Genomic DNA, 26,712 nt, shown 5'->3' with positions numbered 1-26,712 from the left:
AATGGATGGAATTGGACTAGAGAGTGCACACAGGAGATCCACCAGATGTTGCCCGACTTGGAGTGCTTCAGTCATGAGGTGAGATGGAAAGGCTGGGTTTGTTTTCCTTGGGCAATGGAGGCTGGGGGGCGGGGGGGGCTGATAAAGGCACAGCCAAATTATAAGGCATCAAAAGGAAAAATGGAAGTCTTTCCTTTTGTAGTGCTGTCTAAGACACCAGGATACAGATATTAAGGTAAGACATTTGGATGGAATCTGGGGATTTTTTTTTTCCACCCAGAGGGCAATTGCAACCTGAAACATATTATGCATAAAATCCAACTGAACTAAGCAAAGGTAAATAAAACACAGGGAAATAATAAAACACTGGCAAATATATGAGGTGGTGGTGAAGGGACATACTCTTTCCATTTAAGAGGTGTCTGGACAATGACAAGTCACCTACGCATAATATGCCAGATGGTGTTAAATGGGATTATTATAGATGAGTAATTGATGGATAGGGTGGGTCAAAGGGCCTATTTCTGTGCTGCATAAATCAATTGACTCATCGGTTAAGGTGCCCATGGTTTGTAAAACAAAAAAAAAGGCATATTCACAGAAATCGCAGAATACTGAGAGCAAAGAGAAATGAATGCTAATCCATCTCAAAAGGAAACAGAACATTCAGTTGAAAGAATAAATGAGGGGACATTTATTCCTTCATCAGATGCAGACATCTCTGGCAGTCCCCAATTGCTCTCCAAACTGAATTTCTAGCAAGCCATTTCAAAAGACAAGCAACTAAGTGCAATATTAGGTAGAATTGCATATTACGGAGAGCAGGGAAGGATGGCATATTTCCTTTCCCAAGAGACTATAGGCTAAAGTCAAAATTATAATTTTATGTTCAACATTTCTAAAAGGTTTTTAAGGCAGATTTAAGGAAAAATTAAACACAAGGAACTGCAGATCCTGATTTATGAAAAAAGAATCACAATGCTGGAGTAACTCAGCAACTCAGGTAGCATCTCTGGAGAACATGAATAGACCGAAGAAGTGTCCCGACTCGAAACATTACCCATTCATGTTCTGCAGAGATGCTACCTGAATCACTGAGTTAGTCCAGCACTTTGTTTTACTTTCAAGGGTGAAATTCAAACAACATTCAAAACTTTAAAATAAATGTTAATTGCAAAATTAAACTTTCTATTGCTGCCTTTGAGTGAGCCATGTTATAGTTCCTTAATTTACCTACCTGAAAACAATGGAGGTCTCTTTATTCAATGTAAATTAGGATTTGCCAAGTGCTACAGCCATCCAATCTGAAATACTCAAAACTAGCAGTCTTTGGAAGTATTTTGAAGAATAACAATATTTTTCACTTTTTCTGGAGCAAGGTGAACATTGATACACTTCATGCCTCTTGCTGTTGATAGATCCCCCCTTCAATTGTGTATTTTTCTTCAACCTAGTTTCCTTTCAAGCATTTGTTGCAGGTTTCCTTCTATAGATGAATTTACCATCCACTCAGTTACATTAAAATGGCCTGAAATAAAAGTAGAAAAATGGCGGAAATACCCAGCATATTAGAATACATCAGTAGAGAGAGAAACAGAGTTTGTGTTTCAGGTCTAAGATGGTCCATCAGAGCAAGAAATTAAAACGGTGGAATTCATTGAAAGTGAAACAGTGGAATTCATTGCCACAGACGGCCATGGAGCCCAAGTCAATGGATATTTTAAGGAGGAGTTTGACAGATTTTTGATTAGTAAAGTTGTCGGGTTATGGCACAAAGGCAGGAGAATGGAGTTGCGAGGGAAAGATCAGCCATGATTGAATGACAGAGTAAACTTGATGGGCCGAATAGCCTCATTCTGCTTCTAGAACATGAGGAAAAGGAAAAAAAACAATCTTTAGAGAGGATGGGTTGTGGGGAGAGGAAGGTGGAAAGAGCTTAGTCAAAGGGATTCCTATGGTAAAGGACAGGATTCCATTATTTATGGAGCGGTCTGGTTGGCAAGGGACAATTGGATTGGGATAAAGTGAAAGAAGATATAAAACTAAAGAGAAAAGCAGATTAGAGCCGTTGCTGAAATTTAAAACCAAAAAATTAGAATGTGGAAATGCTCAGCACATCAGCCAAAGAGCTTCCTACTGCCCCATCCACCACAGCAAAACATGATCAATTTTGTCCACTATGGAAGTTACTATTTGACCCACAAATTGTCCCACAGTATCTAATCAAATGATAATATCCATGGCCAAAACATTTTCTAACACCTCAACAGATCATATCCTTATCATTCAGACTGAAGAACGGTCTTGACGCGAAATGTCACCCATTACTTCTCTCCAGAGATGGTGCCTGTCCCGTTGAGTTATCCCAGCACTTTGGGTCTTGTTTCTCCATAGTTCCCTATCCAACCCAATATCTCGAGGTTAATCGATGCGTTTCACTGTGATGATAGAATTGGGATTGAATTTGTGACCTTCCTGATCTGCAGTTAATTAATTCTTACAGATGTGCAAGTGAACAGAATTTAAATACTATGCGGTACTATTTCTTCAATTATAAATGTATCCACTGTGAATCATTTTGCACAACTTGCACTCGAATGTTTATTCACTGACATAAGAAAACTGTGTGCATTGTTATGATACAAGTATGAATAATGTTACTTCAATTTTGCAAATATTTGCTTACTCAGATTAATTAAGAAGTAAAGTTAAGTATGGAGAATCTGAGGTCATAATACTTTTTAAAGTGTTATCATAACTGAATGGAAAACACCAAACAATAAAAAAGATTTATGGGCGAAATTCTGGGAGCCAGTAGTTGGGGTGTAGTAAATATATTCAAAAGCTATCAAAGTATCAAGAAATGCAACAATTTAACTCAAAGATGACCCTTGCGAGAGAGATCTGGAAAAAGTTTAAATTTAAAATTTACATCTTTGTAAAATTACATTTAGCACAGCAGAAGTACAAGTTTCAAGTGTTATTTCAAATGTTATACAAATTCAAAAGTATTCCAATGCAGTCTTTTTATACAGTGTATTTACAATCAATCACCGTATATCAGTTTCTCTGTTTATTTTGTACAGAATGCCTCAAATACTGATTTCCAGGTGTTTGATTCTAAAAGGAAGTCATGTGAGATAAATCTTCATCCAAGAGCTTCATACTGTGTCCAGTCCACAAATATACAGAACAGACAGTTTTGTCTCATCAACAAAAATCCAGTTTGTTCATCTGTTTAGCTGGGTGCTGAAAACAATCCATTTTCATCTGCAGTATCCAGAATTTTACAAATTATTGGTGATTCCACCTTAAAAAATATAAAATGGGTTGCAATTAGGATATAGCAGAGTTCAATGCTAGGGGTACATCCCTGCAATAAGCAGATTAGCTAGAACCTGGGACTGCTGTACATCTCAGCTCACTCATGGCATAAAGCCTCATGCAGTTGTGAAGCTATTGTGATTACAATGTTAATAATCATATTTCAATAGCAGAAATATTGTTTCCTAGATATGAAAGGACCTTTGCTATGAATTGTACTCTTGATATAACATGGTATACCTTACATTCATGTTACTTCCCAGTCTGATTATACCAAAAATCCTTGCTCCGTAAAAAGCAAAACACATGCATCTTGAAGATACCCTGCTACCAGAACACGAGGTTTGCAAGATCTGTTGGATGTACACTGATGAAGCCGTACAGCCGCATAAGATTTTGGATAGGCCTTATTTGGAGTATTACATTTCTGTGCAGTTCTGTTCACTCCATTACAGGATGTGGAGTCTTTGGAGAGAGTGGAAGGGAGGTTTACCAGAATGTTGCCTGTATTAGGTGGTATCCTCTACAACAGGGGTGTCAAACTTATTTTAGGTCACAGGCAAAATGCGACTTCATGCTTGCCGGATAGCGCCGCGTACGTGCGAACGAAGTCCGCTCCGGCACCGTGGACAGCTGCAGCCCGCTATGGCATCGGGGAAATTATCCCGCAGGCTGAATCGGACCGCGTGTTTGACACCTCTGCTCTACAAGGATGGACACAGTTGTTTCGTTTTCTTTGGAACACTGGAGGTTAAGGATTAACCTGATAAAAGTATATAAAATTATGGTAGGTTAGATAGACAGGACCTTTTTCTCAGGGTTGAAATATCAAAGACTAGAGCGCATAGCTTTAAAGGTGAGAGGGACAAAGTTTAAAGATGTCTGGGGCTAGTTTTTTATTTTATTTTTTTAAATACAATGGGTGCCTGGAACACCCTACCTCGGATGAGATATATACGGTAGTAATGTTGGCACATGAATAGGGAGAGAATGAAGGCATGTGCATCATGTTTAGGCAGAGGAGATTAGTTTATTTTGGTACCGACATGATGTGCGAAAGGACCAGTTCCTGAGCTGTACTTTTCTAAGTGTCCTCCAGAAATGGTCAATAAGGCCATTTTCAGTACAGCTTTATGTGCTGTTTAAAAATATAAATAAAAGTATATGTTATTTCCATTAAAATAGTAAAACACACTACACATAATGCAACTGCAAAATATTACATGCAACGCTCTTTACTCACTCCGAGAATGTACTGACAGGTTTGCGGCTCAAGCATGTAAATTGTGACTGCATGTGGGGACTCGGATTCTTTACACCTGCGGCAGAAGAATTATATATATTTATTTGAAAACAAGCAGACAAAGCAAAGTGTGATTGTCACTTACAAAATAAAGTTAGTCCGGAAAATTGAAAACAAATTATGCAGAATTTAAATTTGAAAATACAGAAGATTACCTATTTAATTATTAGGTCTAAAGACAGTGCAGCAGCTGCTGGTGCTCAACTTACTTCAATTTTACAACCACTTGTCGTGGTTTTCCTGTTAAATCACAAAGATCTCCATTTCCATAGAAATGCGAAACAACTCTGAAAAAGAAAATTAAAATAATTTGCAATAATACAATATGGTTTGGTGATCTTGAACGCTGTAGGGTCAAAGGACAAAGATCAAGAGACAGTTATGGGCCTGTCCCACTTAGGTGATTTTTCAGGCTAAGTGGGAGGCCCATAACTGTCAAGTTGCCGGCAGTCGCCTGGAAAAGCGCCAACTGGAACGGCGACTGTCAAGAGTGGTGCGAAAAAACACACGCACACACACCGCTTCCTTCATCAGCCCGTTATGCAGGCGGGGGACAGGGCAAGCAGGGTGAGCGCTGTCTGAGTGAAATTCACACTGTGCAAAGCCAATGTGATACAGACACACACCGCAATGAACAGGAAGGCTGGCGCTGTAATTAAGATGGCTAAAGCACAGTGTACGGTAAGTCCTTTAAAAGAGGGGGCGAGAAGGAACGGAGACAACTTTTAAGAAGATAGAAATACATGGCGGTGAAGCCCGGTGGACATTTAACATTACCGGTCGGTTATCCTTGGTTCTGAAAACTACTGCTTACGTTTTTTCCCCCCCAATGATTCACCGGTCAGCACCGGCTACAATCTACGAGAACCTTCTACCTCCTGGCAACCCACTAGGACCTCCTGGTGACCCATCTATGGCACGAGAATTCTCGCTACTCTCCATAGCGGCTTCATTCTGGTCGCCGCTAATTTTTCAACATGTTGAAAAATCCGCGGCGACCATAATGAGGCTGCAGCTAGTTCGCAGAATGCGGGAACTTCTCATGAACATGAAGGCGACCACCCGTGAACATGTGACGACCATGTGGCGACCGCAGAGTCTCCTGCAGTCGCCTGAAAAGCCGTCTAAGTGGGACAGGCCCAAATACTACTGTGTAACAGCTAAACTAAAAATGAATTAAGTGCGCTGGAGTATTAATTGGAATAATTCCCATTGCTCAGGAAAATCTGCCAATTTGGGACTAACGGCACAGGCTTGATAAATTTTACTATACCAAAATATTAAGAACAAACTAACATCCAGGACTACCAAAAAAAAAAATGACTTCTGCCAAATATGATTCAAAAATATCTAGTTCGTTGCTGTAGATACCCAGGGAAGTGTTACACTGACAAAAATATTGATACTGCTTCACTAAAATAGTAAAGTGGGGAAGTGCACTGTTACAAGTTGCACAGCGATGGAGCAGATGCTGGGAATCATAAATAAAAATAGAAAATACTGGAAGCAGTGTTTCAGGTAACTTCAGTGGGTGGAGAAGTCAGTGTTCCTGATGCAGTCCCATTTTACCTGGAGAAATTAAACATAGATGGCACTATTGCTTTGTTGGACACCTCTGTTCAATAGGCCAAGATGAATCAGAGCTTCCCCTCCTGTCATTACTTCTCTGTCCTCCACTCGCTCCGACTGCACTATCCTCTGGCTCCTCTAAACTAAGCAAGGAACAGTACTTCACAGCCCCCAGGATTTATAGCCCTTTTTTAAATTCCTCTTTATGGATTTCATGGACGTGGATGTATTCTTTCAATTTGTTTCTTTTTCTCTAGCTCAAATTGTTGCAGTTTTTAAACAATAAATGTTACTCTGACAATTTTGGTCTGTATCCTATTGCAGACAAATCCTGTTCTCACCTATTCTCTGCATTGTCGCAATTGAAAACACTTTTATCTTTTCACTTAAATATCAACTCTGCTTCCCTCTCTCCGCTGATGCTGCTTCATTTGCCAACAGAACAGGTGACACAATCGTAAGAACGGTCTGTTCCTGTAGTATCAGACACAATTCAGGATTTTTTTTTTTTGACAGAAGCATCACCAACCAGTTACTAATGAATGTGGTAGAATCACCCCAAAATATGGTCTGCAGAAGTGTGCACAATATATCAAGCCTAAGACAGAGATCCCTGTACATTACAAACCTACAAATGTACCTCACTTTTTGTGTTCCATTTTCTCTCCATTGATAAGACCTTGCTGAATTTTTTGTTGCCCATACGATGTGCTCTTCTTTGTTCCAGGTTCCAACCACTATGATGTTTTTCCCAGCTCCTTTATCCTTCAGATAACACACACATAATTAATTCAGTGACACCCTTATTGCTATTGATCATCTCTTGTGGAGCACATGAACAATAAGCCAGGGAAGGGGCTGGGTTTCAATCCAGCTTTGACTGACATGATGAGAATTTCTGTATTGTGGCTGCAAAGAGACTTGACGAATCACTCTTAATCTGTCCTTGCACCAGTTCCTAATTGGGCAACGAGTTGTTATCTCCCTCAGGATAAGGAAATGGAAAATAAATAATAGACAAGTACAATAAAGGCAGCATAGTGGTGCAACGGTAGTTGCTGCCTTACAGCGCCAGAAACATGGGTTCAATCCTGACCAAGGGTGCTGTCTGTATGGAGTTTATACGTTCTCCCTGTGATTGCATGGGTTTTCTCTGGGTGCTCCGTTTTCCTCCCACACACCAAAGACTTGCAGGTTAATTGGCTTTAGTAAGTTGTAAAAGTATCCCTAGTGCATGTAGGTTATTGTACAAGATGATTGATGGTTGACATAGACTCGGTGGGCAAAGGGCCTACTTCCACACTGCATCTCTAAAGTCTAAAAGTGGGTAGCTGTGAGAGGCCAGGGTGGGTAATCTTCTTTTCAGATTAAGGTACAGTCATGGGGTAGAACGTGCATTATTCAGCATCTTGTTAAGACTTTGTCCAACCAGGGAGAAATAGATGACAATACTGGTGTTCAAAATGATAAACATTTTTCTAATTTTGCACCCAGTATCAAAACTGAATACTTCAGCTTTTGGTCCTATCATTGTTTGAAATGATTAACAGTGATCTGTCTGGACAAAAATGTATCAAAAGAGGTATATATATTTACATTAAAATGAAATAACTACATTCCTGCAACACATACCTCATGATACTGCTGCACATGTTTACCATAGCAGAATTCGTACTTCCACCACCCAACACCCTGTTAATACAACATTGAAGCATTTTTATTAATTAAAGTGCATTTCCATCATTAATAATAGTTGAAATTTTTTTTTTAACAATGGATAGTTGAACCAGCAAAATAGAAGATTAATTTATAAATGACATAAAATTAGAAAATGGAAGGAAGAAACAGACATGGAAAACAGGCACTTCATTTTGTTAGATATGATCTGCTCTGCACAAAGTTATGTTGGCAATACCCAAATTAGCCCATTCTCTTCCAAATGTGAGTAAATCCTATCCCCAAGAATCCTCTCCAACAACTTCCCTCCACTAACTTGGGAATCATGAACAACATTGGCTACTCCTCAGTTCTCCGGGACCTCGCCTGTGTTTATCGTGGATACAAAAACCTTTGTCAATGCCCCTGCAATCTTCTCTCTTGCTTCTCTCAATAACCTGGGATAAATCCTATCAGGCCCCGAGTGTCTATACACCTTAATGCTTGTCAAGAGACACAATACCACCTCCTTCATAATATCAGACCTCCCTGGAATATTAATATTCCCCGTATCAATCTCACGGTCCTCCATGTCTTTCTCCTTGGTGAATCTTAGATGCTCAAAGGATTGTTTGTCCACACATCTATCCCATCTCTCTGCCAACAAGCATAAATCCCCCCTACTTTATATCATCTAACCTTGTTACTCTGTAACTTGTTGTTAATGCACATCTATAAAGCTTTGGTGTGTTTATTTAATGTGATTGTACACCATATAATTTTTCAAGATGCCTCATTTAACATTACTCCTACTATACCAATGCTCTGTTATAAAGGCTAGCATACCAAAAACTTTCTTTACCCCTTTTAGTATCCAGATTCCTCCCAAGGTCTGGATTTGTCCCCTATCCTTATCAGCATTTAAAACTCCAACTCAGCCATTTTACAACCTTTGGAGGTGTGATGGCAACCGTGCATCTTCCCCCAAGGTCTGGACCTATCCTTATTCTAAACTATCTTACAATCCTTGGAGGTGTGATCACTGATCCTAAAATCCTCTTCCACTGAAACGCCAGTCACCTGGCCTGGCTTGTTTCCCAAAACAAGGTTCGGATTGGTCCCTCTGGTTGGACCATCAATAAACTGTTTCAAGAAAGATAGACACAAAATGCTGGAGTAACTTAATAAGTCAAGCAGTATTTCTGGAGAAAAGGAATAGGTGACATTTCAGGTCAAGACACTTTTTCAGATTGACCTGAAACGGCACCTATTAATTTTCTCCAGAGATGCTGCCTGACCTGCCTGAGTTACTCCACCATTTTGTGTCTATCCTCAGTGTAAACCAGCATGTGCAGTTGCTTCCTACACAAGTGTTTCAATAAATCCTTGCAAACGCCTAACAAATTCTGCCTCATTTTCCACTAAGGTATGAGGTCATTTGGGGAAGTTAAAATCATTCACTATAATATCTCATGCTCATTTCTTATTTTTGTGCTCACTTCTGGCTAAGGAACTAAGCATAGTCAAGGAGTTTTGGTGTCTCTGTTGAGGCCTTAGCTTCCCTTATAGCACATTTGATATTTCCAGCTAACCATGGCTTCTCTTTACTGTGCAACAGCTATGGGCCAGAAGTTAACAAGGCCAACAATGCAGCTTCCTTACATCTTAAGCCATGGCTACAAAAGCCAGGGGGCAGATAGGGAAACCACATCCATAATTTTCTTTGCCTCATTTTACTTGTTAATTTGAGTTACTACTCAACATGTTACTCACAGGCTTAGAGAACATGAACTTTTTGGTACCAAGATCAAATAAATGTAACTGTGTGGTCTGAATCCACTCAAACTAAGCATTTGCTTATTGGAAAATGGCAAGTTTTGATTTGCAAAAAAGTGCCATGGTCACAAATAAAAACAAGACTAATTCAGTGGCCTAAGCATAACCTTGTAGCAACTTATCATCACCATTGCATTCTGCCTTTTTTTTGCATAATGAAAAATTATCTTGGATTTATGGTGTCATCACCCTGCATGGTTTGCCTATTTGTGAACTCCTTCACAATCAGCTTTTTGTTGTTTAATAATAATAGTAAACGCCATTTAGCCCGCTGTGTTAACTCAATCACCCAATCATTTCCACTGCCGCAAGAGTTGCCGCCCTGACCTGCTGGGAATTGCCACTGTTTTATATTTTAAATTGCTGAATTTACGCATCAACACTGAACATAGATGGTGTGATGTGTAATTTAACTATCAGTATTTTTACAAAAATACCACGGAATGGCTAGAATCGTACCCCATGAAAACAATAGGAGCCACTTAGAAATTCCTGAATGAGCTGTTCATCTGTCAGTTTGGAGATGTGAATGGTTCCTACAGCAACTGGCTGCTGTCCTCCAATGCTGACAGATTTGTGGGATGAAATCTTTTCATCTTTTGTGGATGTTGCATCTATTTCCTGTTAATCAATCAAAAATAAAAACTTGTTAAATGATATTAATTCCAATACACGAGCAACACTACAAAATAGAAAAAAACTCAAGTTCAGAGTTGAAATTGACGAAAGTCTGCTACTTATTTGGAGTTACATGGAATGAGCATTTAAAGTTATCCATATGAAAACATATTCTAAATACTACACTGTATAAAGGTCCATTGGAGATATAAAATAGATTAAGAAGTCTCATTGAATTAATATATGAGAATAATATCCCAGATCTTTGCATACTAAAGCCGCAAATATGCAATCAAATCTTAATGTCTGAGTTTTTAAACATTTAATAAAACACTACAAATATAATTAAAGATTGGATTAATAATAGTTAAGTGTAGGCAGGGAAAAGTGAAACACAGCTTCTGTAACTTTTATATTTGATCACATTCTGCACTTTGATGTTGTGCATTAGATCTTTGCAAATTAAGATTGTTACTAAAACCAGGCATAGTACAATAGTACAGATAATTACTTCAATCAAGCAAGATATAATTGCAGTGGTAGGTAGATTTGTAGTTTCAGGGAAAAATAGTTGCCAATTTAGAACTCAGTAAATATTTGATTGTAATGATTTCATGGGCTTGATTTTAAAATCAGACAGTAAGATTCAAAGTGATTTGTATCAGCTGCCCAGATCCAGAAACCCAGTTCAACCTTGACATCTATGTGGAATTTCCATACTCTCTGTAACTGCATATTATCTCAGGCTGATCTGGTTTCTTTCCACATTGCAAAAATGCACTGATAGGTTAAATGATTTCAGTAAGTTATTCCTTTGTGTAGTCAACAGAAGAAAGAATTAACGGGGAATTGATTGAGTGTGAGAGAGAATAAACTGCAGTGGTTGGAGACCCTCGGACGATCTTTGATTGGACTGGCACTAAATGTTATTCTCTTTATAACGTATCTGTACATAAATCTGTATATTTGGATTGTAATCATGTATTGTCTTTCTGCTGACTAGTTAGCATGTAACAAAAGCTGTTCACTGTACCTCGGTACACGTGACAAAAAACTAAACTAAGGCTGGTAGGCATCCAATGGGCTGAATGGCCTACTTTGTTTCGGTAAAAATGTCTCAATTCCGAGCAATGTGGAAAGAACAACATTTTTCCTAGCTATTCATGAAATTATTTAAAAAATCTATCTGGTGTAAGAAGTTACCTCTTGGACTCTTTGGTTATTAAAAGGTGGTTTCATCATTTCTTCTTGCTGTTTTTCTAATGCTTCAAGGCTTTGAGGTCTTAATGGTGAGCCATTTACCGACTGGCAAAATATGTCATTAACAGGGGAGGTTTTAAATCTAGGCAACATTAAAAAAAAGTCAATGCTCCAATACATTATCATTTAAAAAATATAATTACAATAATGTTACTAGAATAGGTCAAATTTACAGGATATAAAAATACCTCAGTTCTATTACACGAGAAAGGTTTCAAGACTACACAATAAATGTAATTATTTTACCTGTATTTAGGATGGATGCACAATAGTGGTGTTAGTATAACTAATTCATATTCACAGGTAGTGACTTCAGCAACAGAGAGAATCTCATGCTTGGCTTCAGGGTGGCAGACATACATGACAGTGGTTACTCTTGGTTTGTTCTGTTTTAAGCTGCAAGGCGTACCATTTCCCATAATTACTGGGTAATAAGGTGTGATCTGTCCTTCGATGTTTTTGGTGTGAACCTTAAAACAAAATAATTGCCCTTTTGAACAACTTTGGACAAAACTTAGTCTTGGTTGTTAATTATGAGGAATTATTTGAAAACAGTGCAGAATCACACACCCCATATACAAATGCTACTTCATATTATAATATATACAGATCCCGAGAACATTTATTTTTCATCTTTTACCAGTAGTTTTAGGAGCAATTCAAGAAAGTAATACAGTAAACCCTTGTTTTAATAAACCATGGGGGGGGGGGGGGGGGGGGGGAATGGTGTCCTTTATTGCTAATTGTGATAACATCACTGCCCAGACACTGGGTCATAATCCTGGAGCCCCATCCCAGAGGGACCTCCCTCGTCACAAGGAGTGCAGTGGCCCCAACCTTGTCCAATGTAGCTGGGGAACGGCAATAACCGCTGCCTCTGCTGCTGAGTACCTCATTTACAGTTTGGAAGTAAAATGGTGGTCGTGATGGCTGTGTGAGGAAACCATGTTCCGCTCCAAGTACGATTCCTATGACCAACTGCAACTGCCCGCCCAGCGTTCAGGGTGAACAGACATTGACTTTAAACATGAACTAAATTTCTCCTTCCAAAGACACTAACCTGCCCTGCTGTTCTTTTTAACAGCTAAAAATGTATTTTAGTCACCACAAGCTAAAAATGCTGAAGGTTGTTTGTTACATTGTTTATAGACACAACATGCTGAAGTAACGCAGCAGGACTGGCAGCATCTCTGATTAGGAATGGATGATGTTTCGGGTCGAGACTTTTCTTCGGACTTAAGTTAAGTGTCGATCGAAGCAATTTCTTGTCAATTTCAATAATCTACGCAGTGTATCTAGCAGCCTGTGTTCTTAAAGAGAATGGTGTCTGATTACTGTGGGGAAGCCCCATCCGCTATAACCTAATTCCGCTTTACTGTAACATGAAATTAAAATTAGATAATCCCCTATATAAAATAATAAGTTCGATTTTGGAAAATTTAAAACACCCAAATTGAATTGTAAATGGACAGATCATTTGATTCATTATTAAAAAGTGAAGCAAGAGATTTGGATTCATATTTTGCATTGCAACTTGTCATTTATCTAATAATGCAGTATTTATGCATACAATTTTAACATTGCTCAATTCAGCTCTAAGAAAATTATTTTGAATCATGCAGTAATTTGAATTAGATAACATAAACAATACAGAAAAGTGAGAATAAAGATGAATGTGTTAAAGTCACGTTTAAGCAAGAAGACGCACCCACATTTTGAGTTGCTAAATTTTGAAAAAAGGCTGGCAGGAGATAGAATTTCTCACGCTCTAAAAAATAACAATAAAGAAAGTAACAATTCAATTTGCCCAAGGCTTCCAAATCTCCTCCATTCTGAATTACTGAATGGATGGGGGGGGTGGAGGGTGATGGCAGGTGGAGAGATGGTGGGAAAAACGGGAGCACACCAGGACAAGTTGAATCAGTTGTGATCTTATTGAATGAAAACTGTTTAAGAAGAAACTGCACATGCTGAAGAAGGGCCTCAACCCGAATTGGCAGCGTGATCCAGGGACCAATTGACGCTACTCGTGCTGACACAGGAGTAAGCTCTACTGCCCGCTGTCCTGTTATCCATCGTCCGCTGACCTGCTCTATGATCTTTGCTCATGAGCTGGTCCCCTCACTACATTGAAAGACAGGGACCGGGCAGTGAATGCCATGCAATGTCACCCAGCGCAGCAAGTGAAGCCATGTCCTGCTCCCGGCGGCAGTCGGAATTTAAGGATTTGCGGGAAGCGGCTGACATGAGCGAGGCTGATGAGCGGCAGGAGAGAGGTGTTCAGATGGAGAGCACTGCCAGAGGTGAGTGGGCCAGCAGATCGCTGTCCTTTTACATCCGCTTCCCAATTTACAGCCGTTTCCCATCAGCTGCCAGCAATGAGGGATAGACTTGGCTATCTCTCAGTACAGAAACATTGTTCTTGATGTTGCTGTACTGAGGGATAGCCAAGTCTATCTTTCTTGGCTAAGAACCTAACCTTCGGCCTCAGACGCAGGTAAATTTTCGTGCCTTACGTTTGGGTAAAAAAAATATAGCGTCTTCATTACCGGGAAATGCAGTATTTAAAAACATATAGCTCAAAGAAATTTTCTTACCACATTATTTGTACACAAACTCCATTCTTCTCTCTTTGTTTCTTAAGATAATGACAATCCACGTTTGAAAAACCCACCAAGAAACTTGTGCTGCGCATGCTAAGTAGGCTGCTGCGCATGCGCAGTATGTAGTCCATGGTGGAAAGGCAGAATTTCAGCTGCCTTCAGCTCCCCTCGTCATTGAAGGTGAAGCAGCGTCGATGACACGTGAGCTGCACATACTTTCACCTATTACATGTACTACGGATGAAAGGCGTGGGAGAATTATGCCTACCTAATAGATCGATCTCTTAGGTAGGCATAATTCTCCCATGCCTTTGCTATTTATATTTAATAATTACCATTTTATCATTTTAGTCAGGGTAGGCACTGCCTACCTTGACGGCACGTGCCTGTTCCAGACCCATTTCTTAGATATTCATAAATAAAATTTGGACAGAATTAGGCCATTCAGCCCATCAAGTTTACTCTGCCATTCAATCTCTCCTACCTGACCTATTCTCTTGCCTTCTCCCCAAAACCTGACATCCTCCAATGTTTTGTCTTTAGCAGCCGTGAAAAAGTGCGTACGTGATAAAACCTCTTTATTAGTGTGCATTAGCGCACCCCTCCACATCCTTCATGTAATAGGACAACTAAAACTGCACACAATATTCCAAATGCAACCAAACCAAAGCCCTATAATGCTGAAACCAGACTTTGTGATATTCAATGCTCCAACCAAAGAACATCAAGTTCACTTGCCTTCTTTATCATGTGGTCTACTTGTGGTTTCATGTTCAAGGAGCTGGAGATTTGGACCCCAAGACACCTCTGTACATCGATGCTGTCAAGGGTCATTAATGCTTGTCATTAACTTCCCCCTTACAGTCAACCTCCCAAAGCATTGCACCTCACACCTGATCGCATTAAAGGCCATCTGATAGTTCTCCGCCCATTTCGGAGGCTGATCTGTATTTTGCTGTATACTTTAACAACCTTCCTAATGTTCACAACTCCACAAATTTCTAACCACATTTATGTCAAAGTCGTTTAAATATCACAAACAACAGAGGTCCCAGCACAGATCCTTGCAGATCTCGCTGATCACAGACCTCTAGTCTGAAAAACAAGCTTCCGCTATAACCTTATGATGTCTACGAGTAAGCCAGTTCTGAATCAAAATGACCAATAACCATGCATATTAATCATCTCGTTCAGCCTACCACGAGGGACTTTATCAAATGCTTTACTAAAACATGTAGGCAACATCCACTGCTGTAACCTCATCGTTCACCTTTGTCACTCCTCAAAAAATTCCATCATAAATCATAACATGCTGCTGTTCAAGCCACGATGACTGCCCCCTAGTTAGCCCATTTTCTTCTAAATTAAAGTAAATCCCATTCTGAAGGACTTGAAGCTGCTTATTACTATTATTAGTAAAATTCAAGATATATATTCTATCAACTTCCAATGGTAAACCTCTTTTGTTCTGACAAAAAAAATCATTGAAGCACCCCAAATACTTCAAGTATGCACAACACATTATTTAAGCATCAAAACTTTGTATGCAGACCAAGTAATAAACATGTCAAAGTGGGTAAAAACTACTACAAAGAAACAGCAATGACTTACTTTAAGTTGCTCAGTTTCAGCTTCGGATTCATCTGGCTGCTCCGCAGTGGAATCTACAAAAAGCCCCAGAATGTGAGTGAATTCATCAATTATCCATACATCACTCAGAACTGACGTCCTTCAGAGAGTTAAGTCCTTAACCACAGTAAATTCATCTTAATGAGCAGAAATTACCATATGAATAAATAACCAGTCATTTTGAGCAGTTCTCAGGGACAATCCACATCTTCCTCCAGCTTTTTATATTTCTCTGCAAGCTGCCACAATGCCCAAGTTAATGAGCAATTGTTCTGCTGTCAATTAGTTATTGAAAGATTTTACATTGGATCAAGGTGAAAGGTAACTGCATTGTACTACAGAGCCACATCTCGTTCAGAACACAAAGGTTTCCATTCTGTTCCGAAACAGGACCAAGATCAATTAGTTTTAATTGCTGTTTAAATAAAGATCTACATTCTATTGGTCTGCCGGATGCTGCCTTCTGTACAACACTTCAAGCATTTTTTCAAATATGAACCATAAAAATTGCAACAAATGAAAATGCATAAAATTAAAAATGTTCATGTTGCTTGGGATTCTTGAAGCCTGGATCCTCGTGTATGGAATTTCCTCTGTAAAATATTCCACCCCTCTCTTCTCCAATTAGTGACCCCTTGAAATCTACCTTTGAAAAAGTAATTGCCTTATATGGTCAATCCTACAAAGAGCCTCGAGTCATTTTACTGTGATAACAATGCCGAGAACTATATTCTGCACTCTGTATCTTTCTCTTCGCTCTACCTTTTGCACTCATGTTTGACAAGAATGTATTCATGTATAGTATTGTCTGATTTTATTGGATAGCACACAGATTTTCACTGTACCTCGGTATACATAAATAACAATAACAATCATAAAGTTACTGTATGAATGCACCTGGTTAGTAATGCAGATGTCTGAAGTTTTGTGCAAAGTAAATACGAATTGAAAAGTGAACAAGCTTATTGTGGACTGCACTCAGTACTTGAAATAATTATGTATGAATATTTTATTATTGCTCTTTCAAACAGATTTTGATCCAATCATCATCAGCCAGGTAATTTTGCTCATAGGTTTTTAAATAGCACCTTACCACAAGAATATCCCATATTGCATAAATTAAAATACTGATTGATATTTATTTATTACCTTTCGTCTCAGAATCAGCTGATGCTCTCATGGAACCAAGGTAATATTCTTGGATATTAACTTTCTGCTAAATGAGATACAAAAGAAAACATTAGTACTTTAAACACTTAACAGTTGACAAAACAACTGATGGATACAATCAATCACTGTACCTGCCCAGTTTCTTTTTCCTCATGATACTGGCGAATGTGTTTTCCATGACACACTTCATAAGTCCAGTAAGATTCAATCTGTAGCAAATGAAAATCTCTACTTTAGAAATATTTAGCTTGGACATTTTAGGTCAAGACAAATACAAAATAATAGACAAATTATTGTAGGAAATATAAAATAGCAAAAATACACAGCTCCGAACATTTGTGAAGTGTAATATAATTATGTATAATGCACTTCATATTATCCTGAACCTCCAAACAAAAATTACTTAGTATACACGGCAATAATAAAATCTGCTATAATTTTTAGTGTTACAGTATGACATTTTATATTTAATTGCATTTTTCAAGCAGCAAGATGAAACAGGAAGTCGGGCCGATTTTTTTAAAAATCCGAATTTTACGAAGCAAATCCGTACATCCGTATTCTTATCGCATTTCCTACAAAATACGGAAAATCCGTACTACTTGGCAGCTCTACTACCTGCATCTAATCCATATCTCTCCATTCCCTGCATATCCATAAACATATCAAAATTTAAATGTCACTATTGTATCAGTCTCAAACACCACTCCCAACAGCACATTCCAGGCACTCGCCACCCTCTGTGTAATAACTTGCCCCGCACAACTCCATCAAACATACAAACATAGAAAAAAGGCGCAGGAGTAGGCCATTCGGCCCTTCGAGCCTGCACCGCCATTCGATATGATAATGGCTGATCATCCAACTCAGTATCCCATCCCTGCCTTCTCTCCATACCCCCTGATCCCTTTAGCCACAAGGGCCACATCTAACTCCCTCTTAAATATAGCCAATGAACTGGCCTCAACTATCTTCTGTGGCAGAGAATTCCACAGATTCACCACTCTCTGTGTAATAAATGATTTTCTCATCTCGGTCCTAAAAGATTTCCCTCTTATCCTTAAACTGTGACCCCTAGTTCTGGACTTCCCCAACATCGGGAATAATCTTCCTGCATCTAGCCTGTCCAACCCCTTAAGAATCTTGTAAGTTTCTACAAGATCCCCCCTCAATCTTCTGAATTCCAGCGTATACAAGCCGAGTCTATCCAGTCTTTCTTCATATTAAAGTCCTGCCATCTCAGGAATCGGTCTGGTGAACCTTCTCTGTACTCCCTCTATGGCAAGAATGTATTTCCTCAGATTAGGAGACCAAAACTGTACGCAATACTCCAGGTGTGGTCTCACCAAGACCCTGTACAACTGCAGTAGAACCTCCCTGCTCTTATACTCAAATCCTTTGCCCTCTCATTTTAATGCTATGCCTTCTAGTATTGGATTTTTCCCATCCTGGGAAAAAGGTTCTGACCTTTACCTCTCATAATTTTTTATATAGTTCTATCAGGTCTCACTGCCATTTCTGGCATTCCAGAGAAAACAATCCAAATCTGTCCAACCTCTCTAGGTAGCTAATACTCCTAACCCAGCCATCGTACTGGTAAAAATCCTCGGCACCCTTTCTAAAGCCGCCATATCCTTCCTGTAATGGGGCGACCAGAACTACATGTCATATTCCAAGGCTGCCTAACGAAAGTCCCCTAATGCTGTATCATGACTTTCTGACTCTGGTACTTAATGCCGTGACCCATGAGAGAAAGCATACCACATGATGTATTTACCACTCTATCTACGTCTAGGGCCACTTTCATGGAGTTATGGACTTGGACCCCAAAATCTCTCTGTTACATCAACGTTGTTAAGGGTCATGCCAATAATTATATATTTAATGACGGACCTTCTAAAGTGCAACTCCTCACACTTGCAAACAAATTTCACTATAATTATCAAGTGAACATACTTTACTGATTGATAGAAATAAAATGAAACATTGCTTGATGTTAAATGAAAACTTTTTTTTCAAATATACTGCTATTTTTTTCTGATCTGTAGTTTTCTCTAATTGCTCCAAGCTGACGACTAAATTCCAGGAAGTCAGGCCACAAAATAATTGTGATAATAAAAAGCCACTAAATGTCATGGTTATAGAGTCAGGCATCTGTGGAGGGAAAATGAACAGTCGGAGTTTTGGGTTGGGACCCTTCATCTGGACTTAAATGTATTTAAAGAATGGCCTGCCAATCAAAAATATATGCAAAAGAAATTATAACATGATATCATGGATCAAAGGGGATTTGTGTCAACTAGCTTAACATTTAATTATAATCCATCAGAACAAGCAAGTCTGCAATTTAGATGAACTAGGAAAAATAACTAAATTAAGAACAGTACTTCAACGCTTTTGTTTCAAGTGTATTCCACGAATAGAAAATCTAGAAGGGACACTAAAGAGAGATAAAGATGTACCGATGAAATGCAACATGGTGATGGGGTACAGATGATTGACCAACATGGGAAAATACCCACAGATCATTAATAACAAAACCACCTCGAAGCACCAGTAAAAGAAAAACACCTATTGAAATGTTTGAATAGGAAATAAAAATACTAGAAAAGCATGTGATTGAATTGTATGTAATATTATAATAATTTTCTATAACTCTAATGATATTCTATGAATTATTTACAACCATTTTTACCCTGTAAGAGCAACTGTTCTGCTTAAGGAGGGATTCCAATAGTTTACCAGGCCCATGACCTTTATAATCATAATCTTCATCCTAAATGCAAAGAGGAAAATATATGTTGGTGGAAATTAAATACTGAAAATAGGCAACCACATTTTAGATACATTTCCCCAATATTCCTAAACTAAATTAGCCACACAATAAAATATAATGAAAAATTAAAATAATTAGCACCAAATAAAAATATGATTCAATATATATAAATGCAACTATATTAGACATTAGGTGTATGATTTATTTTCTACTGGCTCACTGTTATGCTACTGTAACAGAGTTAATTAAATGCAAGCATCTTCCTATCTAATTTTCATTTCTATGACACATTTGGTGTTCAGCAGTAATCTAACATAAACATATTTACGTCTTTCATACAAAATATATTATTGCCAAATAGTTTAGTGACTAAATTGTTACTGTTTCAAAGACATAAACCAAGAAATTAAAGTTCATCGGGTTTCAAAGACTTTTTACAATATAGACTGGCAACAGTAGTGAATATTGGAGGGGCAATAAAGACAGAAGTAATTGTTATCAATGGCATGGGGAGGACAGCTCATATGTAGATGGGAAGCCCACCAGAATAGTTATGGGATAATCAGATCTGGAAGTAACATAATGATGGTTGAAGAGTGGCATAAATTACCCGAGGTGTGTTGGCCACTGGCAATAGTACAAAGATTAAATTAAGTGGTCATTTAAGTGCAATGTTTTGGGATTGGAAATTCACCATGAGATTAAATAGGATGCCAATGTGGTGAACAGCTTAGTTGAAAAGCAAAGTAAGATGTGCCAGGAAGGTGGACAGAATTAGTATGGGTATGGAGTTTGTGGTAGAGGCTTTATACTTTGTTTTACCAAGAGTTAAATGGAGGGAACTGCAACTCATCCCTGACTATCTGGCCAAAGAGATAGCATGAAGTGTGTAACAGTATATAAAGAAATAGATGAAAATAAGGAGGACCCAAAAATTAGGTGGTTCATAGATGATCAAAAAAGACATTTCTGGATTTATTCTGGCTACACTTGCTGAGATCAAGTTGTCCAACACACACTGGAAATCACACTGATCATTTGCATGTCGGAACAACATTCTGCGTGTTGTCTTAGACCTGCGGCTGGATTAAACATGATTACGCAAATAATTATATTGATATTATATGTAGCCCAACCACAGCAAGTGGCTGTAATGTCTACTAGACCAAGTGGGACCCGTTGGCCCCTGTTCCCCCAATGCAATATTCCACCACTCACCCATAGCCCCCAACTGCGCAGGCACGGTTGACGGGTTCCCGTTGTGACGCGAGTCACGGCAACTCTCCGCAACTGCACTTCGCCATCCCTAATACCCCAGTACTCGCTCCGCCTCCTCCTCACCCTGCCTCTTCTTTCCCCCCCTCCTCCTCCCCCACCCCCTCCCTCACCTTTCTCCTAACCTCAGTCACTCACTCCATAACCCCTCTTAACCCCCTCCTCCCACACTCCTCACCTCCCCCTATCCCACCCCCACAATGAAAATGGCAATTTTTACAAAATGAAACCTCCCCCCTTATCGCAACCCCCCACAATGAAAATCACATTTTTTTTATAAACGGAGTTAAACATTTTTTTTTTAATGAAACCTCTCCCCTATCCCACCCCCCACAATTAAAATGGCGATTTAAAAAAAAAGGAGCCGCCCCTCTATCCCACCCCCCAGTGAAAATTGCCCCCCCCCCCCCCCCACCACTCACAATGAAAACCACAATGTTTTTTTTTCGAAAACGGCCTTTTAAAAAAAATGTAAGAAAAATTTGGGATCCCATTGGTAACGTCATTGTGAGGGAAACGCTGGCGTGGTTTATAAAACTGAGGTTTGTTTTATGCAAATGAGATCCCATTGTGATGTCATTGTGGGGTGGAACACTGCTGATAGGCAGGGCAAATTTAATTTACATCACAATGGTAAGATGGGCCAAAAAATTGTTGCGTTATCGTGTATCGTTTTTACATAGAAACATAGAAAATAGGGGCAGGAGGAGGTCATTCCGCCCTTCTAGCCAGCCATTCTAGCCATTCATTGTGATCATGGCTGATCATCCCCTATCAATAACCCGTGCCTGCCTTCTCCCCATATCCCTTGACTCCACTAGCCCCTAGAGATCTATCTAACTCTCTCTTAAATCCATCCAGTGACATGGCCTCCACTGCCCTCTGTGGCAGGGAATTCCATAAATTCACAACTCTCTGGGTGAAAAAGTTTTTTCTCACCTCAGTCTTAAATGACCTCCTCTTTATTCTAATTATGTGCAAATACAAACCGGCACACAAATATAGAAACAAGATGAGAGTTTTAGTAATATAGCAGCATTTGAGTTAATTTAAAAATATTTTAAAAATAGTTTTATGATTGGTAAAATTACAGATGTGACTATTAATTATGGGCAAAACATAAATATCTTCATGCATTAACAATGAATGAAAAAAATATTCATGATTTACTTTACCCACTATACACCAAGAGCAGTTGCCTTACACTGTACAGAGTTTATGGGTTGTGGAGCCCATATGTCCTTGAACCCACCATGTCCATGTCAATCTATTGTCCATCATTTGCTGCATTAGGTCCATACCTCTCCATGGTACACTTATTTAAAGTCAAATACTCTTTCTAAATTTCCATTATAATGATTATTCACACAATAGCAATTTCACTCAATTCCTTTCAATTACAGAGCAAAACGGTGGCTGTATATACAGATAGGTAAACAGAAATACACACTTAAACCTATTTTTAGTCATAGTTTGCCATTAGAAATGAATGCGTTTGACATTGATATGTAATATATTACATTACAAAGATAAAACAGACAGCAATTTTAACAAAGTCACTGCAAATCCAAGGCTTACCTGGTCTCCATTTCCAATTGATGGCAACATACATTTATATCTTTCATTGTGAACTGTTGTTATGATTACAAAGTCATCAGGTTTATAAAGGCCACCTGTTGTTGGCTGAAATCAAAATATTACATTATTTGCTATAGAACAAAATGAAAATAATTATTTTTCCAAAACAGTAAACAATTGTAGTTTTAGATGTGACTGGCAACACAACAATTAAACGTCAATTGCCTATTACTATTAAGACAAATAATGAATCCACTTTGGGATAATTTCACAATATTCTGTAGCATCCGAGTTATTGAATAAAATAACGAGTTGATAGTGGCCCATGGCTGATCGTGTAGTTTGCACTTGACCTCACTGGCAATGGAAGAGGCCCAAGACAGTATGGGATTGGGAAGGAGCGTTATACTGGTAAAGAATTGAATAGTTCCACTAAAACATTTCAGTGAAAACATTCCTTTTAAATCTATTTCACATCTGTTATGCATTTTCAGACAGTAACCAAACACAATCTAAGTATAACCAGTGTTCACAAGCATCCCACCACTTGTTTTAAGGGTGTAGGAAGGAACTGCAGATGCTGGTTTACACCGAAGGTACAGGGACAGGGACAGGCAGCATCTCTGGTGAGAAGGAATGGGCTCTGCCCAGTGGTATTGGTATCTGGGACCCACACAGGCCCAACTTGACGGGGTTTCACCTTCAAGCCCATTGATTGCCAGGCATCACAGTAATACTAGGTAGGCTGTTCACTACTCAGCTGGACGCTGTCCAGCCGCCACCAACCGCTAAAGACGCTGAGTTAAAGAGGGAACTGCAGATGCTGGAGAATCGAAGGTTACACAGAAAAGCTGGAGAAACTCAGCGGGTGCAGCAGCATCTATGGAGCGAAGGAAATAGGCAACGTTTCGGGCCGAAACCCTTCTTCGACGCTGAGCCAGGAGTTCATTCAGTCCCTGGCCGTTGAGATGAGCCCAGCCATACTGACCAGCAAGAAGGCGGGCCCGGGCCACGTTATCCTGAACGGGATGTCGTCGCTCAACACGGGCACCGTCCTGCTGCGGCTCAGCCTGACCACGGCGCCGACCAGCAGCAATAGCAGCCCCAGGCCGCAGCCGGGGCCTGAGCCGGGCCGCAGCCGCAGCCGCTCACACGGCATCGTCACGCCGACACTGCGGGTGGGTGGGTGGGCGCCGCACTAGCCGACACTCCGCGCACGCTCACCCTGCCCGCCTCATCACACACACTGGGCGGGCGGCCGCTCCGCCTGCCACGTCTGCTTCCGCCGGCAGCCGTCAACGCACATGCGCCGGCAGCAGTCAACGCACATCCGCCGGCAGCCGTCAACGCACATGCGCCGGCAGCAGTCAACGCACATCCGCCGGCAGCCGTCAACGCACATGCGCCGGCAGCAGTCAACGCACATCCGCCGGCAGCCGTCAACGCACATGCGCCGGCCTCCACCAGAAAGCCACGCAACGTCCTGCAAAGAAACTATTCAAAGCCAAAGATTATAGAGCAGAGTCAAAGCTGCTGGAGACAGGAGGAGCTGCAGAGAAACTAGTAGGTAGACAAAAATGCTGGAGAAACTCAGCGGGTGAGGCAGGCAGCATCTATGGAGCGAAGGAAATAGGTAACGTTTCGGGCCGAAACCCTTCTTCAGACTGGTCACAGCTGCTGGGGACAGGATGGACTGTAAACTTCACAAGGCCTCTGGAGGCAGGCGGGACTGTAGGGAAACTACAGAGCCTCTGAACTAAGGCAGGTTGGGCCAAAGATCTTTGGGTTGGACTGCAGAGAAATATCCACACAAAATGCTGGAGTAGCTCAGCTGGCCAGGCAGCATCTCTGGACAACATGGATAGGCGACGTTTCGGGCCGGGACCCTTCTTCAGACTGTTGGAGACAGGAGGGGCTGCAGAAAACCCCACACAAAGTGCTGGAGTAACTCAGCGGGTCAGACGCAATCTCTGGACAACATGGCTAGGTGACCTTTCGGGTCGGGACCCTTTAGAGTGATTGTAGCTGGAGGGGGGGAGGTGGAGGCATATAACAAAGCCCGCAAGTGCTAGGTGGATAGTTGGCCGGGGGAGGGTCCATTGGAAGATGGGTGGGCAAGGTTTGAAATAAAAAGAGAAAACGTGTAGGATGATACAAGATGCCTGAATTATAAAGCCAGAGGATATAGGTGGGGTGAGAAATTATGGAATAGGGGAAAGGGAGAAATGGGTGCACATCCAAGTGGCACATTTGGGCTGGAGTGAGGAGAGAGCTGGTGATGCTGTTTGTTGATTTTGGGTTTGAGAAATCAGGGTTATATAGGGGGGGGTTGCACATAAGGTAATCGGGTCATAGGGCTTGACGCATGGAGCCGCTCAATCCATCTGGAGGACATTGCAGCTTCCGCTATATGTTGTTAATACACGAAACGCGTACTTTCCTACCTGTTTAAAAACAGCCAAAATGGTGAATTTTTGCGCTGTAAACAATTGTGGAAGTCTGGGTAACCGTGAGAGACATTTATCCTACGTCAGAATTCCAAAAGTGAAGCGAAATTAAGATAAAGAGAAGCGAGAACTGAAGGGACGACAACAGCTAAAGTGCTTGGCGAACATCAGCCGTGCAGATATCGAAATTGAAAATATTGGGAATTATCGCATTTGCTCACTGCATTTCATCAATTAAGGCATTATTTGTGTTTTTTCTTGCTAACTGGTATCTAAAAAGTCTCAGAAGTGATAAATCTGGCAGTAAAATTTAAAAAATCGCCCATGGTTCTGGTGGGTTTTTACATGCAAAAAGAAAACGCTTCTGAAGTTAAATTTATCATTAAAAAAAATCTCCAGACTTATGAGTGGTGTGTGGAAAAGTAAGTTTTCTATCATTATGCTATTGAGATGTATATTTTGACAAATAATAAAATGTCCTGACGGCTTAAACACCCACTCCCTTTCAATAGGATATTGTCAATTTGCTGAGGTTGATTATGTCCAATTAACAGCTAACAATTATGTAATTCCTTGAATCCGAGTAAAATGTAATTCAAAACCCGTGTACGGTTTGCGATTTAAAAAAAAAAAGATAAATTTTTCTTTTTGTATGCAAAAACCCACTTGAGAACTATGGGCGATTTTATAATTTTACATCCAGATTTATCACTTCTGAAACTTTTTAGATGCCAAAGGAATCAAGAAAAAGCAAAAATAATGCCTTACTGTTGATGAAATGCAGTGAGCAAACGGCCAATGTTTGCCAAGCACTTTGGCTGTTGTTGTCCCTTCAGCTCTCGCTTCTATCTACCATCATTTCTGCTCACTTTTGGAATTCTGAAGTAGGATAAATGTCTCTCACGCATATCCCGATTTCCATAATTATTTACAGTGCAAAAATTGACGCTGGAAACAATGGTCAGTGCATACCTGCAGTTCATCGCGTGTACTCCAGTTGGCGTAGCGTCGCAACAGTACGGGTCATGGGTCGTGACCCGACTGCCGTGCAACCTCCCTATACTACCCAAGTAGAATATGAGGTGGTGTTCCTCCAGTTTGCGCCTGACCTCGTTCTAGCAATGGAAAAGACCCTGAACAGAAAGGTTAGTATGGGAAGGGGAGCAACTGGGAGATCCAGCAGGCCTTGGCGGAATAAGAACAAGTGTTTGGTTAAAAAGTCATCGAGCCTACTCTGGTCTTGCCACTTTGGGACACCATAGTAGATGAGGTTAGAGGAGGTGCACGTGAACCTCCTGCAAGGACTGCTGGGGTCCCTGACTGGATGTGAGGGAGGAGGTATAAGGAGAGTTGCATATGTTGGTTTACAATAAAAGATACACAAATGCCGGAGTATCTCAGTGGGTCAGCCAGCATCTCAAGAGAACATAAATAAGCACTGTTTCCGGTTAGGACCCTTCATACAGTTGCTGGAATAACTCAGCGGGACAGGCGACACTTCATTCTGAAGAATCTGTCCCGACCTCAAATGTAGCAGTTTCTCTACTAACATAGGCAACTCTTTCTCCTCCCCAGCTAGCCTCTGCTGCGGGGTTCCACAAGGTTCCATCCTTCACCCCATTCTCTTCTCCCTTTATATGTTCCCCTTAGGCCAAGTCATTCAAAGGC

At 40.2% G+C, this 26,712-nt stretch overlaps 1 protein-coding gene across 2 annotated transcripts; it reads right to left on the bottom strand.

Annotated features, from left to right (window-relative positions):
- Positions 1–2,587: 2,587 nt before the first annotated feature.
- On the bottom strand, positions 2,588–23,843 carry erlec1 (endoplasmic reticulum lectin 1). 2 transcript variants are annotated; one of them, XM_055639830.1, is made up of 14 exons: positions 23,586–23,843; positions 22,598–22,702; positions 19,664–19,744; positions 17,100–17,177; positions 16,948–17,011; positions 15,781–15,833; positions 11,813–12,036; positions 11,510–11,648; positions 10,148–10,309; positions 7,829–7,888; positions 6,837–6,961; positions 4,837–4,914; positions 4,568–4,643; positions 2,588–3,310 (listed from the first exon to the last, which is right to left on the bottom strand). In XM_055639830.1, the coding sequence occupies exons 1-14, from the start codon at positions 23,754–23,756 to the stop codon at positions 3,239–3,241; spliced, it is 1,488 nt and encodes a 495-aa protein (XP_055495805.1). In that variant the 5' UTR covers positions 23,757–23,843; the 3' UTR covers positions 2,588–3,238. The 2 variants fall into 2 exon arrangements, with proteins under 2 accessions (XP_055495805.1, XP_055495804.1); XM_055639829.1 differs by having other exon boundaries at positions 16,948–17,014; positions 23,586–23,801.
- Between the last annotated feature and the right edge of the window lie 2,869 nt (positions 23,844–26,712).

The sequence above is a fragment of the Leucoraja erinacea genome, chromosome 8, assembly GCF_028641065.1.
Source record: "Leucoraja erinacea ecotype New England chromosome 8, Leri_hhj_1, whole genome shotgun sequence".
Lineage (NCBI taxonomy): Eukaryota > Metazoa > Chordata > Chondrichthyes > Rajiformes > Rajidae > Leucoraja > Leucoraja erinaceus.
This window is presented reverse-complemented; position numbering and strand designations above follow the sequence as displayed.